The sequence below is a fragment of the Trachemys scripta genome, chromosome 9, assembly GCF_013100865.1.
Source record: "Trachemys scripta elegans isolate TJP31775 chromosome 9, CAS_Tse_1.0, whole genome shotgun sequence".
In the NCBI taxonomy this organism is placed as follows: domain Eukaryota; kingdom Metazoa; phylum Chordata; order Testudines; family Emydidae; genus Trachemys; species Trachemys scripta.
In genome coordinates, this window is record NC_048306.1 from 42,250,409 (window position 1) to 42,270,308 (window position 19,900).

The 19,900-nt window shown below is 45.7% G+C and overlaps 1 protein-coding gene across 3 annotated transcripts in view; it reads right to left on the bottom strand.

Annotated features, from left to right (window-relative positions):
- Nucleotides 1–3,994: 3,994 nt before the first annotated feature.
- The window catches only part of ENOX2 (ecto-NOX disulfide-thiol exchanger 2), a gene marked incomplete at its 3' end in the record, with an annotated part of 140,446 nt that continues 124,540 nt past the window's right edge, over nucleotides 3,995–19,900 (bottom strand). For all 3 annotated transcript variants that reach the window (XM_034781232.1, XM_034781231.1, XM_034781233.1), the window contains 3 exon segments: nucleotides 3,995–4,080; nucleotides 7,754–7,862; nucleotides 13,597–13,653. In XM_034781232.1, the coding sequence (XP_034637123.1) occupies nucleotides 3,995–4,080; nucleotides 7,754–7,862; nucleotides 13,597–13,653 (252 nt within the window).

Sequence of the window (19,900 nt, forward strand, 5' to 3'; positions counted from 1 at the left end):
TAGGGTTACCATTCGTCCGGATTTACCCGGACGAATGGTAACCCTACTATATTACAATCTAAAGCAAAGAAAATCTGGCTCCCCCCCACTCCCTTCCCTTTCAAGGTTGAATATTCTCTATCAACCTCCCAAACACACATTATAGAGCAGGGGTCTGCAACCTATGGCACGCGTGCCAAAGACAGCATGCGAGCCGATTTTTAATGGCATGCTGCTGCCTGCCCGAGCAATGTGCCAGTAAAAATCCTGCCTGGCCCGGCCCAGCCCATTCTTCTCTGCTCTCCCCTCCCCCCTGCAGGGGCAGGGGGGCAGAAGCATAGGCGTGTGCACGGGCTGTCACCAGGCACACCCTGCCAAATGGCCCCACTCTCCCGGCACAGCAAGCCACGGGGTCCGTGCTCCCGGGCCGGAGTGCCCGGCCGAGCGCAGCAAGCCACTGGCCCCTCCCCCGCCTCCCCCCTCTCCTGGAGCCCTGCCGCTATGCACACAGCGCTCTGGGGGCCGGGGCTGCGCGTTCCCGCGGGGCAGTGTTTGGCTCCACGGGGAGGCAGACACGCTCCCCACTCATCTGTGGGGTGGTATGAATGCATCGTTAAAGGACTGGCTGAAACTGACCCATATCAAGGGAGGATCTGAAAAGACAACGGGAATCCCAATGGCCAGGCTGTTCACATCTATCAACGAACAACCAAGAGGAAGGTGATTTTCCCTCCACCCTTTGGAAAACAAAGGGGAAAGGTGTCAGGTGGCTGGGCTCAGAGCTGGCCTTTGCAGAGACTCACACACTCACCTGGGACAGAGTGACAAAGGCACAGAGACAGAGAGAGGGAACCAAAATGGCTTCAGTGGCAGCATGGCTCCAGGGAGCTCTGGCCTGGCACTGGCCAGGCTGAACTCTGTCTTAACTTTTGTTTCCTTTGCTAACCTAAGGACTTTCAGATTATGTAGCCAGGTGCCTAATACACTGTCTCCTTGTTTCGAGAAGGCAGCCTGCTGCGGCTGCAAATTCTCACAGAGAGCATTGAGGCCATGAGAGGGATCACTTCCAAAAGTCTGGTTGGTTACTAGCTGGAACACAGACCAGACCCCGTGGATCTGCGACAGCATCATCTTGTAAAGGTTACAGAGCTTGGGCTGTTACCTCCCTGGGCTAGATGTGACTTGACCAGAATTTGGACACCATCCAGGAAGTGACACAAGTGGGCATCTTGGACTCCCAGGGCATGTCTGTGCGAACACTTACTGAGCAGCAAGCTGCGGTGTAACTCCACAGTGCTCAACATGTGCCTGTTCAAGGGAGATGAGGAGTCACCACTCAGGCATGCAGCAACTGACTTACCCTTCCAACAGAGCCTGCATACGGCAGCAACCTAGCCCTGAGCCAAGTCTGGGTCAGATAACCACTGGCTCAGCTATTTCCCCAACCCCACCAGAGCTGCAGATCAGTCTGTGCAACAGCCCTACCAAGCCAAGAACCACACAGTGAGGTAGCAGGAGAACAGACTCCAGAGACTCCCAGCCTGCTCTTGATCCTGTTTCTGTTCCTGCCCAAGCCCTGTTCCAGTCTTGTCCTTGCCCTACTCTGACCTTGTTCCAGCCCTGTTACCAACCTGCTCCAGCCTTGCCTCCGCTTCCTGGCCCTCCCTGGATGCTTGGACTCTGACTGCCCGGCTTCGACCTCTGGCCTGTATCTGGACACCAGCTTGGCTTGTCCCTGGACTCTGGGCACCCAGTTTCAACCCCAGGCTTGCACCTGGACTCCAGCTACGTGGCTTGTCCACAGACTCTGATCTTAGTTCTGACCTCCGACTCCCCGGATCTCAATTCCAGCGTCACCCTTGGCCCAGTCCCAACCCTACATCCAGCTTCGACCGCCACTCCAACCACCAGGCCTGACTACCACGAGGCAGCACCTGACACACAGGGCTTATCAAGGGAGATGCTCTCACACACCCTGCTATCACCACCAACGCAGCAAGGCCAGAATACACAGTCACCCCACCCCACACAAAAGGTCAGACCTACATACTCAGAGGGAAGCCCATCTCTATCCCCTCAATAGCTGGTTGTACCCAGAGAGATACTCCAAACCTCCCCTCCACCCATCCATCTCTGTGTCTGCCGAGACAGAAAATCATCATCCCCGCCAGGCCAGTATCCAGCTTGACCATCGCTAAGAGGAAAGCAAAACAAGCAGGAAATGAGAAGGCCAAGATGGAATTTGAAAAGCAAACAGTCTAAGATATAAAAACAATAGCAAGAACTTTTTTCACTAAATCAGCAGCAGAAAACCTGGAAGAGAATCAGCAGGTCCACGAGGAAGTTAAGGGAACAACAAGGAGAATAAGCAAGTTGCAGAGAAGCTAAACAACTTCTGTGCCTCAGTCTTTGCCACAGAGAATAATGTGAAGATACCTATTCCAAAGTAATTACGGTGAGGCTCTCTTAGAGATTGAGCTGTCCAAACAGAAAACACTGGAAGAAATGGTAATGAGCCAAAAGGACAAGAGGGTATTTCTCAAGGGAGCTGAGGGAAATTAAGAATTAAGTGGTTATGTTGCTATCAGAAATACATGATTTATCCTGTAACGGGATTTTACACTGGTGAACTGGAGGCGAGTGAATACTGTATACATCTTTAGAAAAGACATTAGAGTGATCCTGGAGAAATACAGAAGAATGAGCTCTACTTCCCAGTCAGGAAAATTATCTGCAAATTAATTAAAAAGAGAGTTATAAAACAACCTTGATGAACATGATACCGTACACCAGGGACAGACCATGAAGGCAAGTCAATAGAATAGTGGATAGAGAAGAATAGGAAGACATAATTCACTTAGACTTTCAAAAGCCGTTGGCAAAGTCCCTCACTATTAAGGCTATTAAGCAAACCAAGACATGGAGTAAGAGAGAAAAACTGCCAGACATCATCAGAAACTGGTTAAGAGATGCTGCACAAAACAGAAGCCAGAACAAATGACTCATGCTCCTTGTGCTACAACTTGCTTGTTTAGCTCTTATTTTCATCACCTTTCTCCCCCTCCATTTGTTTGTTCCATCCACCTGTTCTGCTCTGTTGTAACCTAGATTGCTAGGTCTTTAGGGCACGGACAGGCGTTCAACAAGCGTGGGCTACCCACACCAAGCCCTAGATGCTACTACAAATTCACGTGAATGTCCTCGCCAAGCTGCTATCTCAACTTCTGGAGTGAGCCCACAAGTGGAAGAAGGGGAGGAGGCAGCATGAGGAGATGGTGACCCGGGGTTCTGGGAAGCCAGGAGCCAGGTCTGAGGGGTCTTTCAGGTGGGAGGGGTGCAGAGGTCCCAGCCAATCCCAGTCTCTCCAGTGAGAGGGGATGGCGGAGAGGTCCTGACCAGTCTTGGTCTCTCTCTAATGGGAGGGGAAGGGGGGAGACGTCCTGGTCTCTCCGGTGAGAAGGTGGAGGAAGTGGGGAGAGTCCCCAGCTGGTCCTGGTAGATCTGCTGGGAGTGGAGTGGAGGGAATGGAGATTCCGGTCAGTCTCTCTCACCCAGAGCTGGTCCTTGGAGGTGGGGAAGAAGTGGCAGCTGAAGCTGTCAGTGACCGGCCAGAGCAGGGTGTAAGGAGATGGTGGCCTGGGTTCTGGGAAGTGAGTGTAAGAGACCCCTGCCGAACCACACTGGTTGGTCCTGGGTTTAGCAGGCCAATGCTCAAACCACTGAGCTATCCCTCCCCTCCAGGTGGTTTGAGATTTGGCCTGCTAAACCCAGGGTTGTGAGTTCAATCCTTGAGGGGGCCATTTAGGGAACTGGGGTAAAAATCTGTCTGGGGATTGGTCCTGCTTTGAGCAGGGGGTTGGACTAGATGACCTTTTGAGATCCGTTCCAACCCTGATATTCTGTGATTCTATGATTCACACAGAAAGACAACCACCCTCCTGGCCTGCCTAGACAGAGAGTGACCCTCCTCCCCATCTGAGTCTGCCCAGAGAGACCAAGACCTCAGCACACCTACCTTGGTGTCGAGCCGCTGTAAGTAGGAACAGATGTACTCTATGCTTGCTCCAAATGGGTGAACATGAAGAAATGTTGAAATTATACCTAGGGAAATAACATGGCAGGGGTCATTCTTGTGATTCAACTGAGAGCACCAAGATTGCACAGTCTGCATGCAGGGCTTTTCCCTGCATGCGCTGTGCTGGGTCCTGGCCTGTGTGCTGCAATGTAATGTGGAGCACAGCATTTCTTTGGGCAGCAACTCAGACAGCAATATCCCTCAGTCCAATACAGACAACTCTCAAAGTGATTGGGAAGCTCCTGCAATGGGCAACATGAAGCACTATGAGATGCAGCAACGGGTCTGCATCAACATGAGGAGGACGGGCCCTCAAAGAGGTGGAAGGAGACAAAGAGAGAGAAGGGTGAGAGACACAAAGGAGGGAGATAGTGGCAGGTATGCACATTAGTTCCCAAACATTTTGCTGAACCAAATGAAGGCAGGTCTGGCTGTGCCCAACAGGAGCAGAAACCACCTGACCATCAACAGAGCAAGCAGGCAGCAGGTAGACGAAGCAGACAGGCCCCCAGCATATCCATGAAGCAGTGCCCACAGCACCAGAAGCAAAACGAGCCCATGCCCATGAGACCCAAGCACTAGGATTCTGTCTCCCACCCAGAGACACATGGTCCTCCACAGCCCAGACTTTAACTCTTTGGGACTGACCCCTAGGAAAGAAGTTTGGAAATTTTCTGCAGTTGATTTTAATTGATTTGTGGGGAGGAGACAGCTCAGAGGGAACTAGGATTTGGAGGATGGGGTTTATTCCTGAGGAGCATGGGGGAAAGGAGGAACAGATTTGGGGTGGGACAGAATGTGTACGGGGGAGCACAGGGTGTGTGCAGGGGGAGATGGGCTGGTTTGAGGGCTCAAACCTGCAGTTTCCCCAGGAAGGAAATGAAAGTTTCCCTCATGAACCGGGGCCAGATTGGGGGTTTCACTGGGACTGGGAAGAAGGCAGGGCTGGGCATGCCCTTAGGGTCCGGATTGCTTTAACAAGGCAGCACCCTCCACTTTCCTCCTGGCAGGTGCTTTGAGAGCAGCTAAGCAGCATTCTATCAAGAGTCTGCTGTCAAGGACCTGGGTTGGGAGCTGTCCATTACCTCTTTTTAAGACTGTCTCAGTCACAGGGGAACTTGAAAGACTCAACATCATTATGTCTAAACTCAGTATTTCTAAAACGAGTGATAACAATGTAAAATTATCAACAAAAACTGCTGGGCATGAAAAATTGCAAAACAACCATATCAGATGCTCCAAAATCTCTGCTTTCATTCCTTCTGAAGCATTTGGCATTGGCCACTGGGCTAGACGGACAATTGGTTGGACCCAATATGACCATTCTTATGTCCTTATCCTCAGTAGCATGCAAGACTTTGGAACAAATTGTGAAAGAGAATAATTAAATTAATGAGGTAAACAGAAAAGGGGGTGACTAATCTGATTTCCTTCTTTGAGAAAAGAACTGATTTTTTTAGATAAGGGAAATGCAGTAAAAATAATATGTTTGGACTCCAGTAAAGCATTTGACATGGTACCACATGGGAGATTATTAATAGAGAAAATGGGGATTAGTCCAAGAATTGTAAGGTGGATAAAGAATTGACTAAAGGGGAAAAAGCAATGCGCTGTGTTGAAAGGTGAATTATCAGATGGGAGGGAGGTTACGGATTGGTCTTGAAACCAATCTCATTTAATACTGGAAGAAAAAAAGGAGTGTAATCAAGGGTTCCTCTTCACCATGAGGTCTAGAAGCAGATCTTTTAAATGGAAGCTTCAATTCTGGAGCTACCCTGGTTGTTTTGGAGCTACAAGTTGATTTGATGATCAAAATATTTGTCAGCAATAATCATGACAAAGCTAGAGTTATGATTAACAGTGTCAATACAACAGAAATTAGCATATTAATACATTTTTAAAGTAGCCAATAACATTGAGCTTGATACAATCTAATGGCTGGATTCTGGAGACAGACAGAGCTCTGCTTAGCACAAGGTGATGGGTGGCAAAACAGGTTTTACATCACATTTACTCTCCCCTGGGCCCGGGTCTGGCCAAAGGCAGAATCAGCCCCTAGGGTTATTCTTCCTTATACCTGGCTGCCTACATCCCCAGCAGATCATTTGGGCAGCTGGGAATAACCGGCCCAGAGGCAAGTCGGCCATTGCCCCTACACCAGGGGAGCACTAGGGGAGCTGGGGACACAACATAGGAATATACCTAAGTACACTGGAATACACCACGTGGGGACTCCCTCTACACCAGGTGAATTTCCAGCTGGCCAGATCTACTGAGTTTCCAGCCCCTTTGCACCATGGGATCCAAGAATCAGATTGTGTAAGTGAGTCAGTTCTGCTCTGTCTAAAACTTTAAGGCTCTTCTCATCATATTATCTGAGTGTCTGGCTGTGTGGCCCTTGTTCATTGCCAAGAGAACATCATCTCACTGCATGGTCTCTGTTCCATGAACTGGACTGAAGCCTGTTGGTAAGGGTCTAGGATCTTGGCTGTCATGCGATCAACCCTGGGTGAACTTCTTAGTTAGTTAGTCCAGCATGGGTGGCGCTGGGTGGTAGCTGGAAAGTGGTCAGTTGGCTGAATTTTAGCATGCTTCTGAAGTGGTGGTGGTGGATTTCCTTCCTCAAATGAAAAGTTGTTAATCTCAATGATTATGCATCCCACATGCTTTAGCTAGTAAAGGACTGGATCAGCATGGCAGGGAGCTCAGTTTTCCTGCAGTACTTTTTAGGACTTTTTTGTGTGAATAGAGCAAATGCAGAGAAGGAAGAGATCACATTATCAACGAAAGTTCATTATATGTTTCCTGGTGTCCCAATTCAATGTGGGCAATTTTCTCTGAGAACAGGCTAATGGTTCTTCACAGCAGGAGGTGCCAGGCTGTGGACATGCGTGAAGGCAAGTGTAGTTTAACAACATAATTCAGTCTAGAACAGTTTAGTGGGTCATGATTTAGCAGCTGCTATGATGGAGGAGCACCTATGGTCCATGAGATTTTGGACCTTAAACATGGTCCTGGGTCCAGGACTATATATTGTCTATCCTGTACTTCAGAGCACTGTCAATTGGAGAAAAAGGAGAAAACTTTTTAGTAGCAGGTTGTTTAAAAAAAATGGAGAGTGTTTGAAACTGCTCAGAGGTTTGGAATGTGAAAATATGTCCCAGGGAGGCAGATGTGACCTTGTCTAGATGAAGATTCAGTGGAATGATGCTAGCCCTAGCTTGACCTGTGACAAAGCAACTGCACTTTAGCAAGTGCTAAAGTGATAAAAAGCCCAGCAGGGAGAGTGAAGGCAAGGGGATCAAAGGTGCATAACATATCAATATATCCGATGAAAGTCACCATCCCATACATAGTACCAATGTGCACAAGTGTACAGCATGTGTCATTAGGTGACTAGAACAGATCGAGGTACATGACATGAGACCTCTACGTGAGCAATGCACAAAGGGTGAAATCCTGGCTCCAGTGAAGTCAGTGGGAGCTTTACCAGGGACTTCAGTGGGACCAGCATTTCACCCCTGGCCTGCTATTGTAGCAGTCCATGAAACTGAGGAAAGAAGCACATTCAGAGACTGGAAGAACTGCATTTACAATACCTCCTGAGAGGATCTCTCATGGAGTCTGAATCTATATAGCATGGATGGCAGCATTACAACAGTCTTGCCATTAGCAGACATACTGTACCATGAGTCTTACCTACTAATAAAGCTTCTCGTTCAGATTTGACAGGGCTACAGCTCAGGGTCCTCTCAAGTGGGAACTCCTTCTCCTGGCTAGATGCACAGATCCTGTAAGTACTGCTCTCCTGTAAAAACAACACCGTCCACTCCATACCTGCACAATACAGCACTCATTCTAATTAATTAAATGCCAGCTTAGTTTTTAACTTGAACAGTTTTTACAGAGTTGCAATTCTTTTTTTCCTGGTTCAATGTGTCAATACATTGTTTACGTCATAAAATACATCCCACAAAACACATGGGATGTGCAATGGGGGACATTGGTCATGTTGCTGTGGGAACCTTTATATTTGCCTTGATCAATTCCTCCCACTGTTAGAAAAGTGTCCTTACAGTATTTGCATGTAACAGACTATTAGCTTAAAAATAAATCTTAGATGGAAACAGTAAGACTAATGATGATAATGACACTAACCTAATTTGTAAAGCACTTTGAGAATTATGAATGAAAAGCACCATATAAGAGCTTGGTATTATTATTATTATTATTATTAACAGTTGTGTTCTGTTTCTCTAGGTATTAAATTCCCTGAATTTAAGTCACACTGGGATTGGTAAGTCAAGCTGGGTTCTTTCCAACACATGCATCCTCACCATTAATAAAGGCCTTGGCAGGCCATAGTAGGCCCCTAGCGATCCCTATGTAACCTCATTGCCTCCAATAGTTTTCCACAGGAGTAAATGACTGGAACTTAGTATACAATTCAGCTGATGCTGTTCAAAATAAGAGGGGAAAAAACATGGGTGATGTCATGGTAGGAATCTGCAGTAAAGGAAATCAGGAAGAGGAGGTGGATGAGGCATTTCTAGAACAAATAACAGAAATATCGAAAACACAGGCCCTGATAGTAATGTGGGACTACCCAGACATCTGTTGGAAAAATAATCAGGCAAAACACAAAATTTTCACTACGTTCTTAGAATGAGTTGGGGACAACTTTCCATTTAAGAAAATGGAGGAAGAAGTTAGGAGGGGGATAGCTATTTTAGACTTGATTCTGAGAAAAAGGGAGAAATAGGTTGTAAATCTGAAGGTGAAATTTGAATTTGGGTGAAAGTGATCATGAAATGATTGATTTCATGATTCTCGGGAAAGGAAGGAGTGACAGCAGCAGATTAAGGACAATGGACTTCAAAACAGCAGACTTTAACAAACTCAGACAACTGACTGTAAGTGTGGTTTAGCTGACATGAGCAGGCCCAACTTAAGACAGGACGTGCCTGAACAAGCAACTGTTGAACAGGCCTGAATACATAACTGCTGAAACAGCTAACTATTGCGAGTGTGTTTATAGTAAACAAAGTAGGCAGAAACACCCTGAACTTATAAATTTGCCTTACACAATCTGCAAAGCAATTGGTCTTTACATGCAAGAAGTATAGACGTTAGTAGCTAGGAAAGATGTATATAAACTGTTTGATGTGTGACATGAATTGGAATTGTGGTATCACCTAAACGCCCTGCATCTGGGCCTGGCCAGCGTAGGCAAAGAGCTATAACATGCCTAAAAAAGTAACCTCAATGATGAGCTGGAGTCAAGAGAATTTTTTGGATACCAGAGAACTGGATAAGTCTTCTTCCAAAACTGGACGAGGTGTTCTGGATAAGACGAGTGGAAAGATCTTGGAGGAAATCCCAACACTGGTAGGTAAGGTCCCCTTGGAAGAAAATCTAAAGGATGAAGGAGTTCAAGAGAGCTGGCAGTTTCTCAAGGAGACAATATTAGAAGCACAACTGCAACCTATCCCGATGCGAAGGAGAGATAGGAAAAACAGTAAGAGGCCAATATAGCTCCATCAAGAGCTCTCTAATGACCTGAAAATCAAAAAACGAATCCTACAAAAAATGGGAATATGTGTAAATTGCTATGAAGGAATACAGAAAAATAGCACAAGCATGTAGAGACAAAATCAGAAACACTAAGGCACAAAATGAGTTACACCTGACAAGGCAATAAGAGGTTCTTTAAATAAATTAGGAGCAAGAGAAAGACAAAGAAAAGTGTAGGTCCCTCTACTCAGCAGGGAAGGAAAACTAATAACTGATGATATCAAGAAGGTTGAGGTGTTTAATGCCTATTTTGCTTAAGTCTTCACTAAAAAGCTTAATGGTGACCAGATATTCAACAATTAATATTAACAAGGGTGAAGGAGCACAAGCCAAAAAAAAGGAAAGAATATTTAGATAAATTAGATGTATTCAAATAAACAGGGCCTGAGGAAATTCATCCTAGGTCAATTAAGGAACTAACCAGCTGAGGCAATCTCTCAACCATTAGTGATTGTCTCTGAGAATTCATGGAGGATGGGTGAGGTACTAGAGGGCTAGAGAAGGGCAAACATAGCACCTATCCTTAAAACGAGGTGGAACTGGGAAATTATAGATTGATCAGCCTAACTTCAGTCCCTGGAAAGATACTGGAACAAATTTGTAAACAATCAATTTGTAAGCACCTAGAGGATAATAGGGCTATAAGGAACAGCCAGCATGCATTTGTCAAGAACAAATCATGCCAAATCAATCTAATTTCCTTCACTGGGAAGGTTACTGGCTTAGTGGTTGGGGGGAAAGCAGTGGACATGATATATCTTGATTTTAGTAGGCTTTTGACACAGTCCCACATGACATTCTCAGAAGCAAACTATGGAAATGTGGTCCAGAGGAAATTACTATAAGGTGGGTACACATCTGGTTGAAAGACTGTACTCAAAGAATAGTTATCAATAATTCATGGTCAAACTGGGAGGGCATTTCTAGTGGAGTCCCATGGGGTCAGTCCTGGGTCCAGTAATTCCTAACTTGGATAATGGAGTGGAGAATATGCTTATAAAATTTGTGGATGATAGTAACCTGGGAAGGGCTACAAGCACTTTGGGGACAGGATTACAATTCAAAATGACCTTAACAAATTGGAGAATTGGTCTGAAATCAAAGAAAAGAAATTCAACAGAGATAAGTGCGAAGGACTACACTTAGGAAGGACTAATCAAATGCACAACTACAAAATGGGGAATATCTGGCTAGGTGATAGTACTGCTGAAAAGGATCTGGAAGTTATGGTAGATCACAAATTGAATATGAGTCAATCATATGATGCAGTTGCGAAAAAGGATATTATTATTCTGGAGTATATTGACAGGACTGTTGTATGTAAGCCAAGGAAGGTAACTGTCCCGCTCTACTCAGCTCTGGTGAGACCTCAGCTGGTGTACTTTGCCCAATTCTGAGCACCACACTTTAAGAAAGATGTGGACAAATTGGAGTGTGTCCAGAGGAGAGCAACAAAAATGATAAAAGGTTTAGCAAACCTGACAACAAAAACTGGGGTTGTTTAGTCTTGCCGAAAGACAACTGAGAAGACCTCATAACAGTCTTCAAATATGTTAAGGGCTGCTATAAAAAAGATGATGATCAATTATTCTCCATGTCCACCAAAGGAAGGAAAAGAATCAACGGGCTTAATCTGCAGCAAGGGAGATTTAGGGTATATATTAGGAAAAACTTTCTAGCTCTCAGGGTAGTTAAACTCTGGAATAGGCTTCCCAGGAAGGTTGTACAATCCCCATCATTGGAGTTTTAAAGAACAGGTTGGACAAACACCTGTCAAGGATCGTCTAGGTTTACTTGGTCCTGTCTCAGTGCAGGGGGCTGGACTTGAGTTCTCAGGGTCCCTTCCAGCCCTAAATTGCTATGATTCTATGATAAGATTGGAATAGACTCTAGCTCACTTTCCCAGATCTGTGTCAGCTCGGCAAGGCTATGGAATAAAAAGCAGTAAATCATTATTACTAAACTGAATGGATCTAACTCAATACACACTTAGGGCAGCTCTGCTGATAAAGGAGCTGCTGTTTTTACATCGTCCCCTTTTCAGAACAGAACTTCCCCTTGCAGCCTTGATTCAAGAAAGCACTTCAACAATCAATACAATGTAACCACACTTTAAAGTTAAGCATGTACTTAAGTGTTGTCCTGAATTCTTGACTGATCTAAGAAGGGACAGAGACTTCTCTAGGGAACGAATAGTCTGTTTATCTACAGAACAGGTGTAGCAAAGCATTAAAATGCAAGTGTTGCCTATTACATCATCTCCTGCCATTGTACATCAACCCTGCTCAGCCGGGTGTGGCAGTTAACCTTTCACCTCTCTGCAGAGGCCAAAAAAAGGACAGTCACTTGGCCAGTTGTTGGTAGGTGCTGAAAGTGAATCCATCATCCTCACTCCTTATGAACCAGACAGCGATCAGCTGGCAATGACTTTCAGTCACTCCTGATGTGGCTGGATTTGAACCAGTGACAGACACGGGTCAATCCCCAGAACTAATCAATCTGCAAGGAAGCTACTTTCTAAATCCAATTACTTAACCAAAGGGGTAGTGTGTTGGCCTGAAGATTGGGACTAGCAGAGTCCCACTCTCCCTCTCAGTCTTCTTGCTGCTCCAGAAAGGGAGTAACCTGCACCGGATCTATACTCGGTGGCAGCATACACTCCCCAACACGCCAGTGAAGTTACAGAGATGGGTGCATGCTCTGCCCACTCCTGCCCCCTAACACTCTCCTGTGTGGGGAGGAGATGTAGCAGCCCTACGAAGCCTGCTTTCCTAATTGTATTGTTGCAGATAGCCAGCAAGGAGTGTGGCCCTTTGAGAGACATACATAAGGGTCTCCTGCAGTCTGTAGGTAGAAGAGCCAGATCACATATTACTAAATCAGTAAAAGGGGGCACAATATTTTCCTCAAGGCGCAATCAGGAACTCTGTCTGGATGCCAACTCTGTCCACATATCTCTTCAAGTGACACCATCATAGGACCTAATCACATCAGCCATGCCATCAGGGGCTTGTTCACCTGCACATCTACCAATGTGATATATGCCATCATGTGCCAGCAATGCCCCTCTACCGTGTACATTGGCCAAACCGGACAGTCTCTATGCAAAAGAATAAATGGACACAAATCTGACATCAGGAATCATAACGTTCAAAAACCAGTAGGAGAACACTTCAACCTCTCTGGTCACTCAGTAACAGACTTAAAGGTGGCAATTTTGGACAGAAAAGCTTCAAAAACAGACTCCAATGAGAAACTGCTGAACTTGAATTAACTTGCAGACTAGATACCATTAACTTGGGCTTGAATAGAGACTGGGAGTAGCTGGGTCATTACGCAAATTGAATCTATTTTCCCATATTAAGTATCCTCACACCTTGTCAACTGTCTGAAATGGGCCATCTTGATTATCGCTACAAAAGTTTTTTTTCCCTCCTGCTGATAATAGTTCATCTTAATTAATTCGCCTCTTAGAGTTGGTATGGCAACTTCCACCTTTTCATGTTCTCTCTCTCTCTCTCTCTCTCTCTCTCTGTGTGTGTGTGTGTGTGTGTGTGTGTGTGTGTATATATATATATATTCTTACTATATGTTCCATTCTATGCAGCTGATGAAGTGGGCTGTAGCCCACGAAAGCTTATGCTCAAATAAATTTGTTAGTCTCTAAGGTGCCACAAGTACTCCTGTTCTTTAATCAGGGAACAGATATTTTTGCAGAGGGACAGGGCGTTAGGATGCAGCAAGTCATCTCATACCCTGAGTCTGCTCCCCATACCACAGCTCTGCAGAAATGTACTTCTTTACCAGCCTGAGATGATGCTTAATGTGATGGTTTCTTGTTTCCTAACCTAGATGCGTCAGGCTTATATACTTAGCTCCAAACAGTGGATCCATTTATTATGAACTGTCACCACTTCTCTCAGTAAGATGCTCTACCTAAAGTAGCAGAAAGAAACACACTGACTTACATTTCCTTGATTATCAGCCACGTCTCTCTCCTTGTCCTCTTCATCTGCCATCTCTTGCTACATTCCGTTACAGAAAGGGAAAAGGTTATAATCTTTAGCATAGTTGGTAAAATATTAGCTTTGTTCATTGATCTTTGCAAATGAAGCTCTCAAACTGGAGCAATCTAATTGAGATTCAGATACTTTAACAACCAGAAAGACAATTACTGTGTGTAACCCCTGATCCAGTACATAGCACTAGCTAGTTCTAGGAGATAGGATATCTCCATTAATGGGGGGGAGGGGGGTGACAGATAGCTCAGTGGTTTGAGCATTGGGCTGCTAAACCCAGGGTTGTGAGTTCAATCCTTGAGGGGGCCATTTAGGGAGTTGGGGCAAAAATCCGTCTGGGGATTGGTCCTGCTTTGAGCAGGGGGTTGGACTAGATGACCTCCTGAGGTCCCTTCCAACCCTGATATTCTATGGTCCTATGATTCTAAGGCACAGGGGGAGGGCAAGTTCTCATGTCAGGGAGGTATTGACCAGATCTGTGCCATCACTGTCCAATTGGATCTACTGTACTCAGTGAACAGAGTTGTGCGGGGCCTTCACCTCATGTGAGGATGTGTACAGAATGGTTGTCATCCTCCCTCCCAGCACACAACAGACAGTGCTCTGAGGAGGCAACGGCCAGCCAAGATATACCTCACGAAAACAGTTAGTGCAGAGCACAGGGAGGAGGAGGTGGTTTGGGAGAGGAGCAGAGAGAGGAAGGTGACACTTTATAAAGCCAACAGAAAATCCATTGACTCATAAACAACTCCCACTTCCCCTGCTGACCATACCCATATCCCTGAGACCTCAGTGGGTGGTCTTAGCAAGCTTGCTGCAACACACAGGTAACAGATAATAGTTAACAGTTAAGGGAGCTCTACTTCTCTCTGGGCCCAGCACTGACAAATGGGTGTGACTACAAGGTGCAGTCAGTAGATGGGAGCAGTCAAACAACAGCAAGAATCTACATGTGATGGTAAGAGCTGGCCAAGAGGCTCCTCTACTCACAGCCCAGCACAGACACTCCATGTGGAAATGCTCCGGACTTTTGAATCCTCATTAAAGCCAAGTCCCAAATCCTGGCTGCGGGTTCTGAGTCTAGCTCACTAACTAGACAATGTTTGCCAGGGCATTCCCTGTGGCACTCACAACAGCAGCTACAGTGCAGATGGGGGCCAACTGGGAACCTTGGGAACATGCTGGCCATTCCAGACCAGGCAGCTCTTTCCAGCTCCCCAAGGAGCTCAATCAGTGCTCATTTTTGGAGCAGCAAACCCTTCTTTCTTTCTTTCTCTCTCTCTCAACAGGCCAGGATTGGTGCAGGGGATCTAATAAACCACAGCTAGAAGTTCATGCTGTGGAACCCTTTACAGCCTTTACCTTCTCTTTCCTCTGCCTTCCCTCCTTGTCTATTGGTTGCCTTTAACATCATCAGACAGGTTCTTTTGGAAATCTTCTCCCCCATGGGTTTCCATGATTTCTTCCTCTCCTGATTCTCTAACTCTCAAGCCCTCGGTATCTCAAACAGAAGGTGCACCTCCCATGCCCCCCCCCCCTTCTTCATGGGGCATCCCACTGTAGGCCTCCTCTTCAGCTTCCTCAGAGCCTCTCTCCGGATTATCATCTCTGCCAATTTAGCTTTGCAACCATTTCTACACTGACACCTCACAGATCTACCTCACTGCTTGGGACCTGTTCCCTCCATCCACACTAATAGCCTGGTTGCTTGACATCTCCTTGGGGGTGTCCAGTCATCTCTGAAACCGAACATGGGTGAAACTGCACTCCTGATCTTCTCCCGAAGCCCTTCTCCCTCCCCACTTTCTATATCATGGTGAAGAGTATCACCATCCTCTGTGTTGCTCAATCCCAAAATTTCAGCTGCTTCTTTGATTTATCCCTCTCTTTGTCTCCACACGCACAGCCCATGGCTAAATTTTGTGGCTTCTACCTGCACATCTCCAAGACTGGACCCATCCTCTCTGCCCACATGGCCCCAACTCCTGCCCTAACCCTGATCATCAACTCCTGCCCTAACCAGAAGTACGGTAAGGTAACTTCCATTCATCAAGATGCTCTTTTCCAAAATTTAGTCCAATTTAGTCTTAAATTCTATCTAAATGGGTGCTGTGTGGACGAGTCCAGTAATGGGCCCAGTCCTGTGTAGTGCTGAGTGCCTCAGGATTGCGACCTATTGTTCTTCAACATGTGATAGACCCAGGCCAGTTGGGTACAGCAGAATAGCAGAAGGCAGATATACTGGCTACTGGATTAACAGTTTTCTGTTCCCTGACTGACCAGAGCAGGGGCTGCTCCAGGCTAATGAGAACACCTGACTCTAATTATCCTGCAAAGAGTCAGGTGAGGCCATTAAGCTAATATGACCACCTGACTCTAATTAAGGCCCCGCTGATACTATAAGAAGGGCTCACTCCAGTCAGGCAGAGGAGAGCCGGGGAGAGAAAGCGTGGCTGAAGGGCTGGTTAATGAAGACACCCTCAAACCATCAGTAAAGGAGCCCTAAGGTAAGAGTGAAGAAGGGAGAAGCAAGAGAGCTGTGGGGAAGTGGCCCTGGGAAATGTAGCAACTCTGACAGTGAAAGGTTGGCTGCCAACAGCTGCTACCATGAGGGTCCCTGGACCGGAACCTGGAGTAGAGGGCGGGCCTGGGTTTCCCCCCAATCCACCACTACAGGAACATCTCCTGGGAGGGGAAGTCAGGCCCCTGTCAGCACAGGAGGCTAAACTGTTCTGAAATAAGCCCCCAGGGACAACAGAGACTGTGGGAGTTCTCTCACCAACCTCCTTGCTAGCCTATGATGAAAAGGGCTCATTAGACTGTAACCCTGGCCCTAGAGAGAGAAGGGCTACGTGGAGGGTCACAGTGAGCCACTGAGGCTAGCATAAACTGCCTAGAAGCGCAGGACCCATGGGGGCAAGGTCAGAGCTTTGCCACAAACAGTATTCCTTCCTCTTTGTCACTTGCCTAGGCTACAGGAATGTATTTGTCCAGCCCAGCCCTTTCTGCTTAGAGTAACATTTCACCCGATGTTCCAGTCCACTGCCTCCCATTAACTCTACCCTCTAAGCCACAGTGGATCTTAGGCTGTTCCAACAGCACATTGCAACTGAATGGGAGGTGGGTAACAGCTGTTTATGAGGGACATTACAGAGGTTCATCTTCAAAGAAGTGGGGATGAGTATAGAGGATCAATCCCAGTGCATGGGAACCACTGATTTAAATCAAGACATTACAAATACTGCAAAGTCATCTACTTTACATTAATTTAAACAGGATATAGTGGTGTTTTTGATACAAACATTTATCTGGAAGGATAGAGGGAGTAAGAACAATATAAAACAATCAACTCCAAGCCTGTAGAATTTTAGGCTGGGATTTATAAAGGAGTTGGGTCCCCAACGCTCATGGAATTTCACTGGAACTCAGACACCTAACACCCCTTGCAAATCCCAGCCTATTGTCTACACAGCTGTATTTCAGCACAAATAGCAATGAATCCTCTATCTGATGGCTTAAAATTATTAGCATTTGGATAACACTGAGCAGGCCCTCTAGCTTCACACACAGAAGTTCTGCACCAACTCCTAGTTCTGCAATCTAGTTATAGGTTCATAGATTCTGCAATACTGATCCCAGAATCCAGCATCTTCAAGAGGTGACCTATTGAAGAATTGTTCAATTGACACTTTGTGTCAAACTCAAGATGAAGAAATAATTCTCTACAGCATCATGTTCTGCTAGCATATCCACTTTATCAAGCTTCTGGGATCACAAAATCCTAATTAACGGAATGCCACATTTATCTGAGCCATCAGCAAAAAGACAGCAAGAAAACAAATTACTGTCCAAGAGAGTTCTGTGATTAGAAATAAAATCTTCTAATGTAAAAGCTTTCATTCTAAAGAAGTATTTATTATTTCCCTTCATGTCATACAAAATAAATGTAAATATATTGTAGCAACATTGCTGGAAATGTTAAATCCATAAACATCTTTTAGAGAATGTAGATCAGAACATATCTTTAAATGCAAGTATAGGATTTACTGGGGATAATGTAGAACTGCTCTTTATCTCTTTAAAATGTATTCTTTACCATATTTAGCATTGATGCTGTTACAGAAAAAACAAACGTTCCAGCTGAAATGATGTGCACTGGAACATGAGAGCTAACCTGGAAATGTACACAACTGTCTAGGGAAGGTTGCCTCATTGCAGCCTGAAAGAAGAACCATTAGGCAGATTCACTGCTGACATAAATCCTCAGGCTATGCAGGTAATGGTTCAGCACACTGCACCTTCAGTGACATTTCCTGTCCTTCTGGGTCCAAATGAGATTCAGATGAGAGGGAGAGGGGTAGGTGACATTGTGCAAGCAGAGGCTCGAAAGGCTTTTTTTCAGGTAAATCAATCCTACAACATCTCAGTGTGCATGGACACCCAAAACATCAATGTGTATGGACACCCAAAAAACACAGTATCAGTTTCTCTCTAGGGAATGCTCCACCATCTGTGCATTTCAGAACTGGCACTCTGGATGCTTCCGTGTGACTTAAGAGCAAGTTGGATCAATGAGTTTGGTCCCATAGGGTTTGTATAGATTTTTGGACAAGGTACAGGGGCCTCCTTTCAGAAGCCACAGTCAGCAACCTTTGTTGTGCCTCCTGAGCGTCCCTGGTGGGTGGGCTGTACTCCCAATGCACTATGTGGTACTTTATGGTGGAAAAACTATGTTTCTATGTCCTTTCTGTGAGCCTGAAAACTATGAACAGAGCCCTCTCCCCTGCAAAAGGACTCTGAACTGCATTCATAGAATATCAGGGTTGGAAGAGACCTCAGGAGGTCATCTAGTCCAACCGCCTGCTCAAAGCAGGACCAATCCCCAGACAGATTTTTGCCCCTGATCTCTAAATGCCCCCCTCAAGGACTGAACTCACAACCCTGGGTTTAGCAGGCCAATGCTCAAACCACTGAGCTATCCCTCCCCCCCTCTTCTACAATTTCTCCTTGGAATTATTGTATCAAAAGGTGCAGGTAGTGTAGAAGAGCACTAAAGAATGTCATTGCTGTGACGCTGTCAAGACTGCTACGCTGTTATAGCTGCTCAACGCTTCTGTCCTTGGAACTCCGCTGTTATCAGCACAAGCAGAGAGCGCAGCCTGCTAATTTAGTAGACCTCAATGTTACTCATACGGAAAGACCACAGGCATGGTTGGGTGACAAAGGTACTCGGCCAGGTTTATTGTCCTCAAGAGTTGCACAACTTGCACAAGCACATTAACACGAGTGCCAGATGGCAAGGAGTGCCTCAGTCAGCAGCGGCAGTTTCTGCTGTCCCCTTGGCCGCACAAAAGATTAAGGCAAGGTACCCCGACATTTATAGACTAAGCCAAACAATGAGATAAGCAACTTACATACCACCTTGAGTGTTTCATGACATCTGTTTATCATCGCTCCTTGTTCCTGATATCTTGGACAAAACATTCCTATTCATTGTTCTGTCAAACCACCACCTTATCTGTACTAGATTGGGGTATATCTATACTAGCCTTCTAAAAGATATTTACATAAGTATCTAGTGCCTAGTACACTAACAACAACTTTGCCAAGTTCATGTACCAAACAGTGAACTTGTAAGCATCTACTTTAATACATGGCCTGACTTTAGTTCACAGCCTCTCATTCAGGCCTCAGATCTTGCACCCAAGCCCAGTGCTCCAGCTCTCGCTCTCTCTCTACTATAGATGGTGCCTGGAAACTCTGTCTTCAATGGAATTCTGTTGGACTAAGGAATGTAAAATTTGGCTCCGTGTTTTCAGCATTTTAGGCTCTTATCAGCTTTCCTCTATGAAGATCTATTTGGGAGGGGAAAGGAATTTTACTTGCTCTTGAAAGTAACAGTGTTCATGCTGACTACTGTAGTTTTCACAAACATTTGGTAGATGAGTCTGCATTTTGCAAAGCATTCTCTTAAGACATGCACTTAGTTTTGTTCTCTTTTGCTATGGAAAGCAAAGGTGCACGAAACAACTTTACTTTCATGAAAAGAGACATGGATGTTTGAATGGCATTGTAAGCACCAGAAGTTCTGCCATGTATATTCATGCGGTGGTTCCAACTCCAAAATATCCACAAAGTCCGCACTGATAAATGTGGTAGCAAATCTCTTTAGGAGTCTGCCAGTTGTTCAAACAAAGCAGACCATTGCCACTCAAGGCAGGCCCAGGCTATCTCCTCCACCTGTACCTTGTGC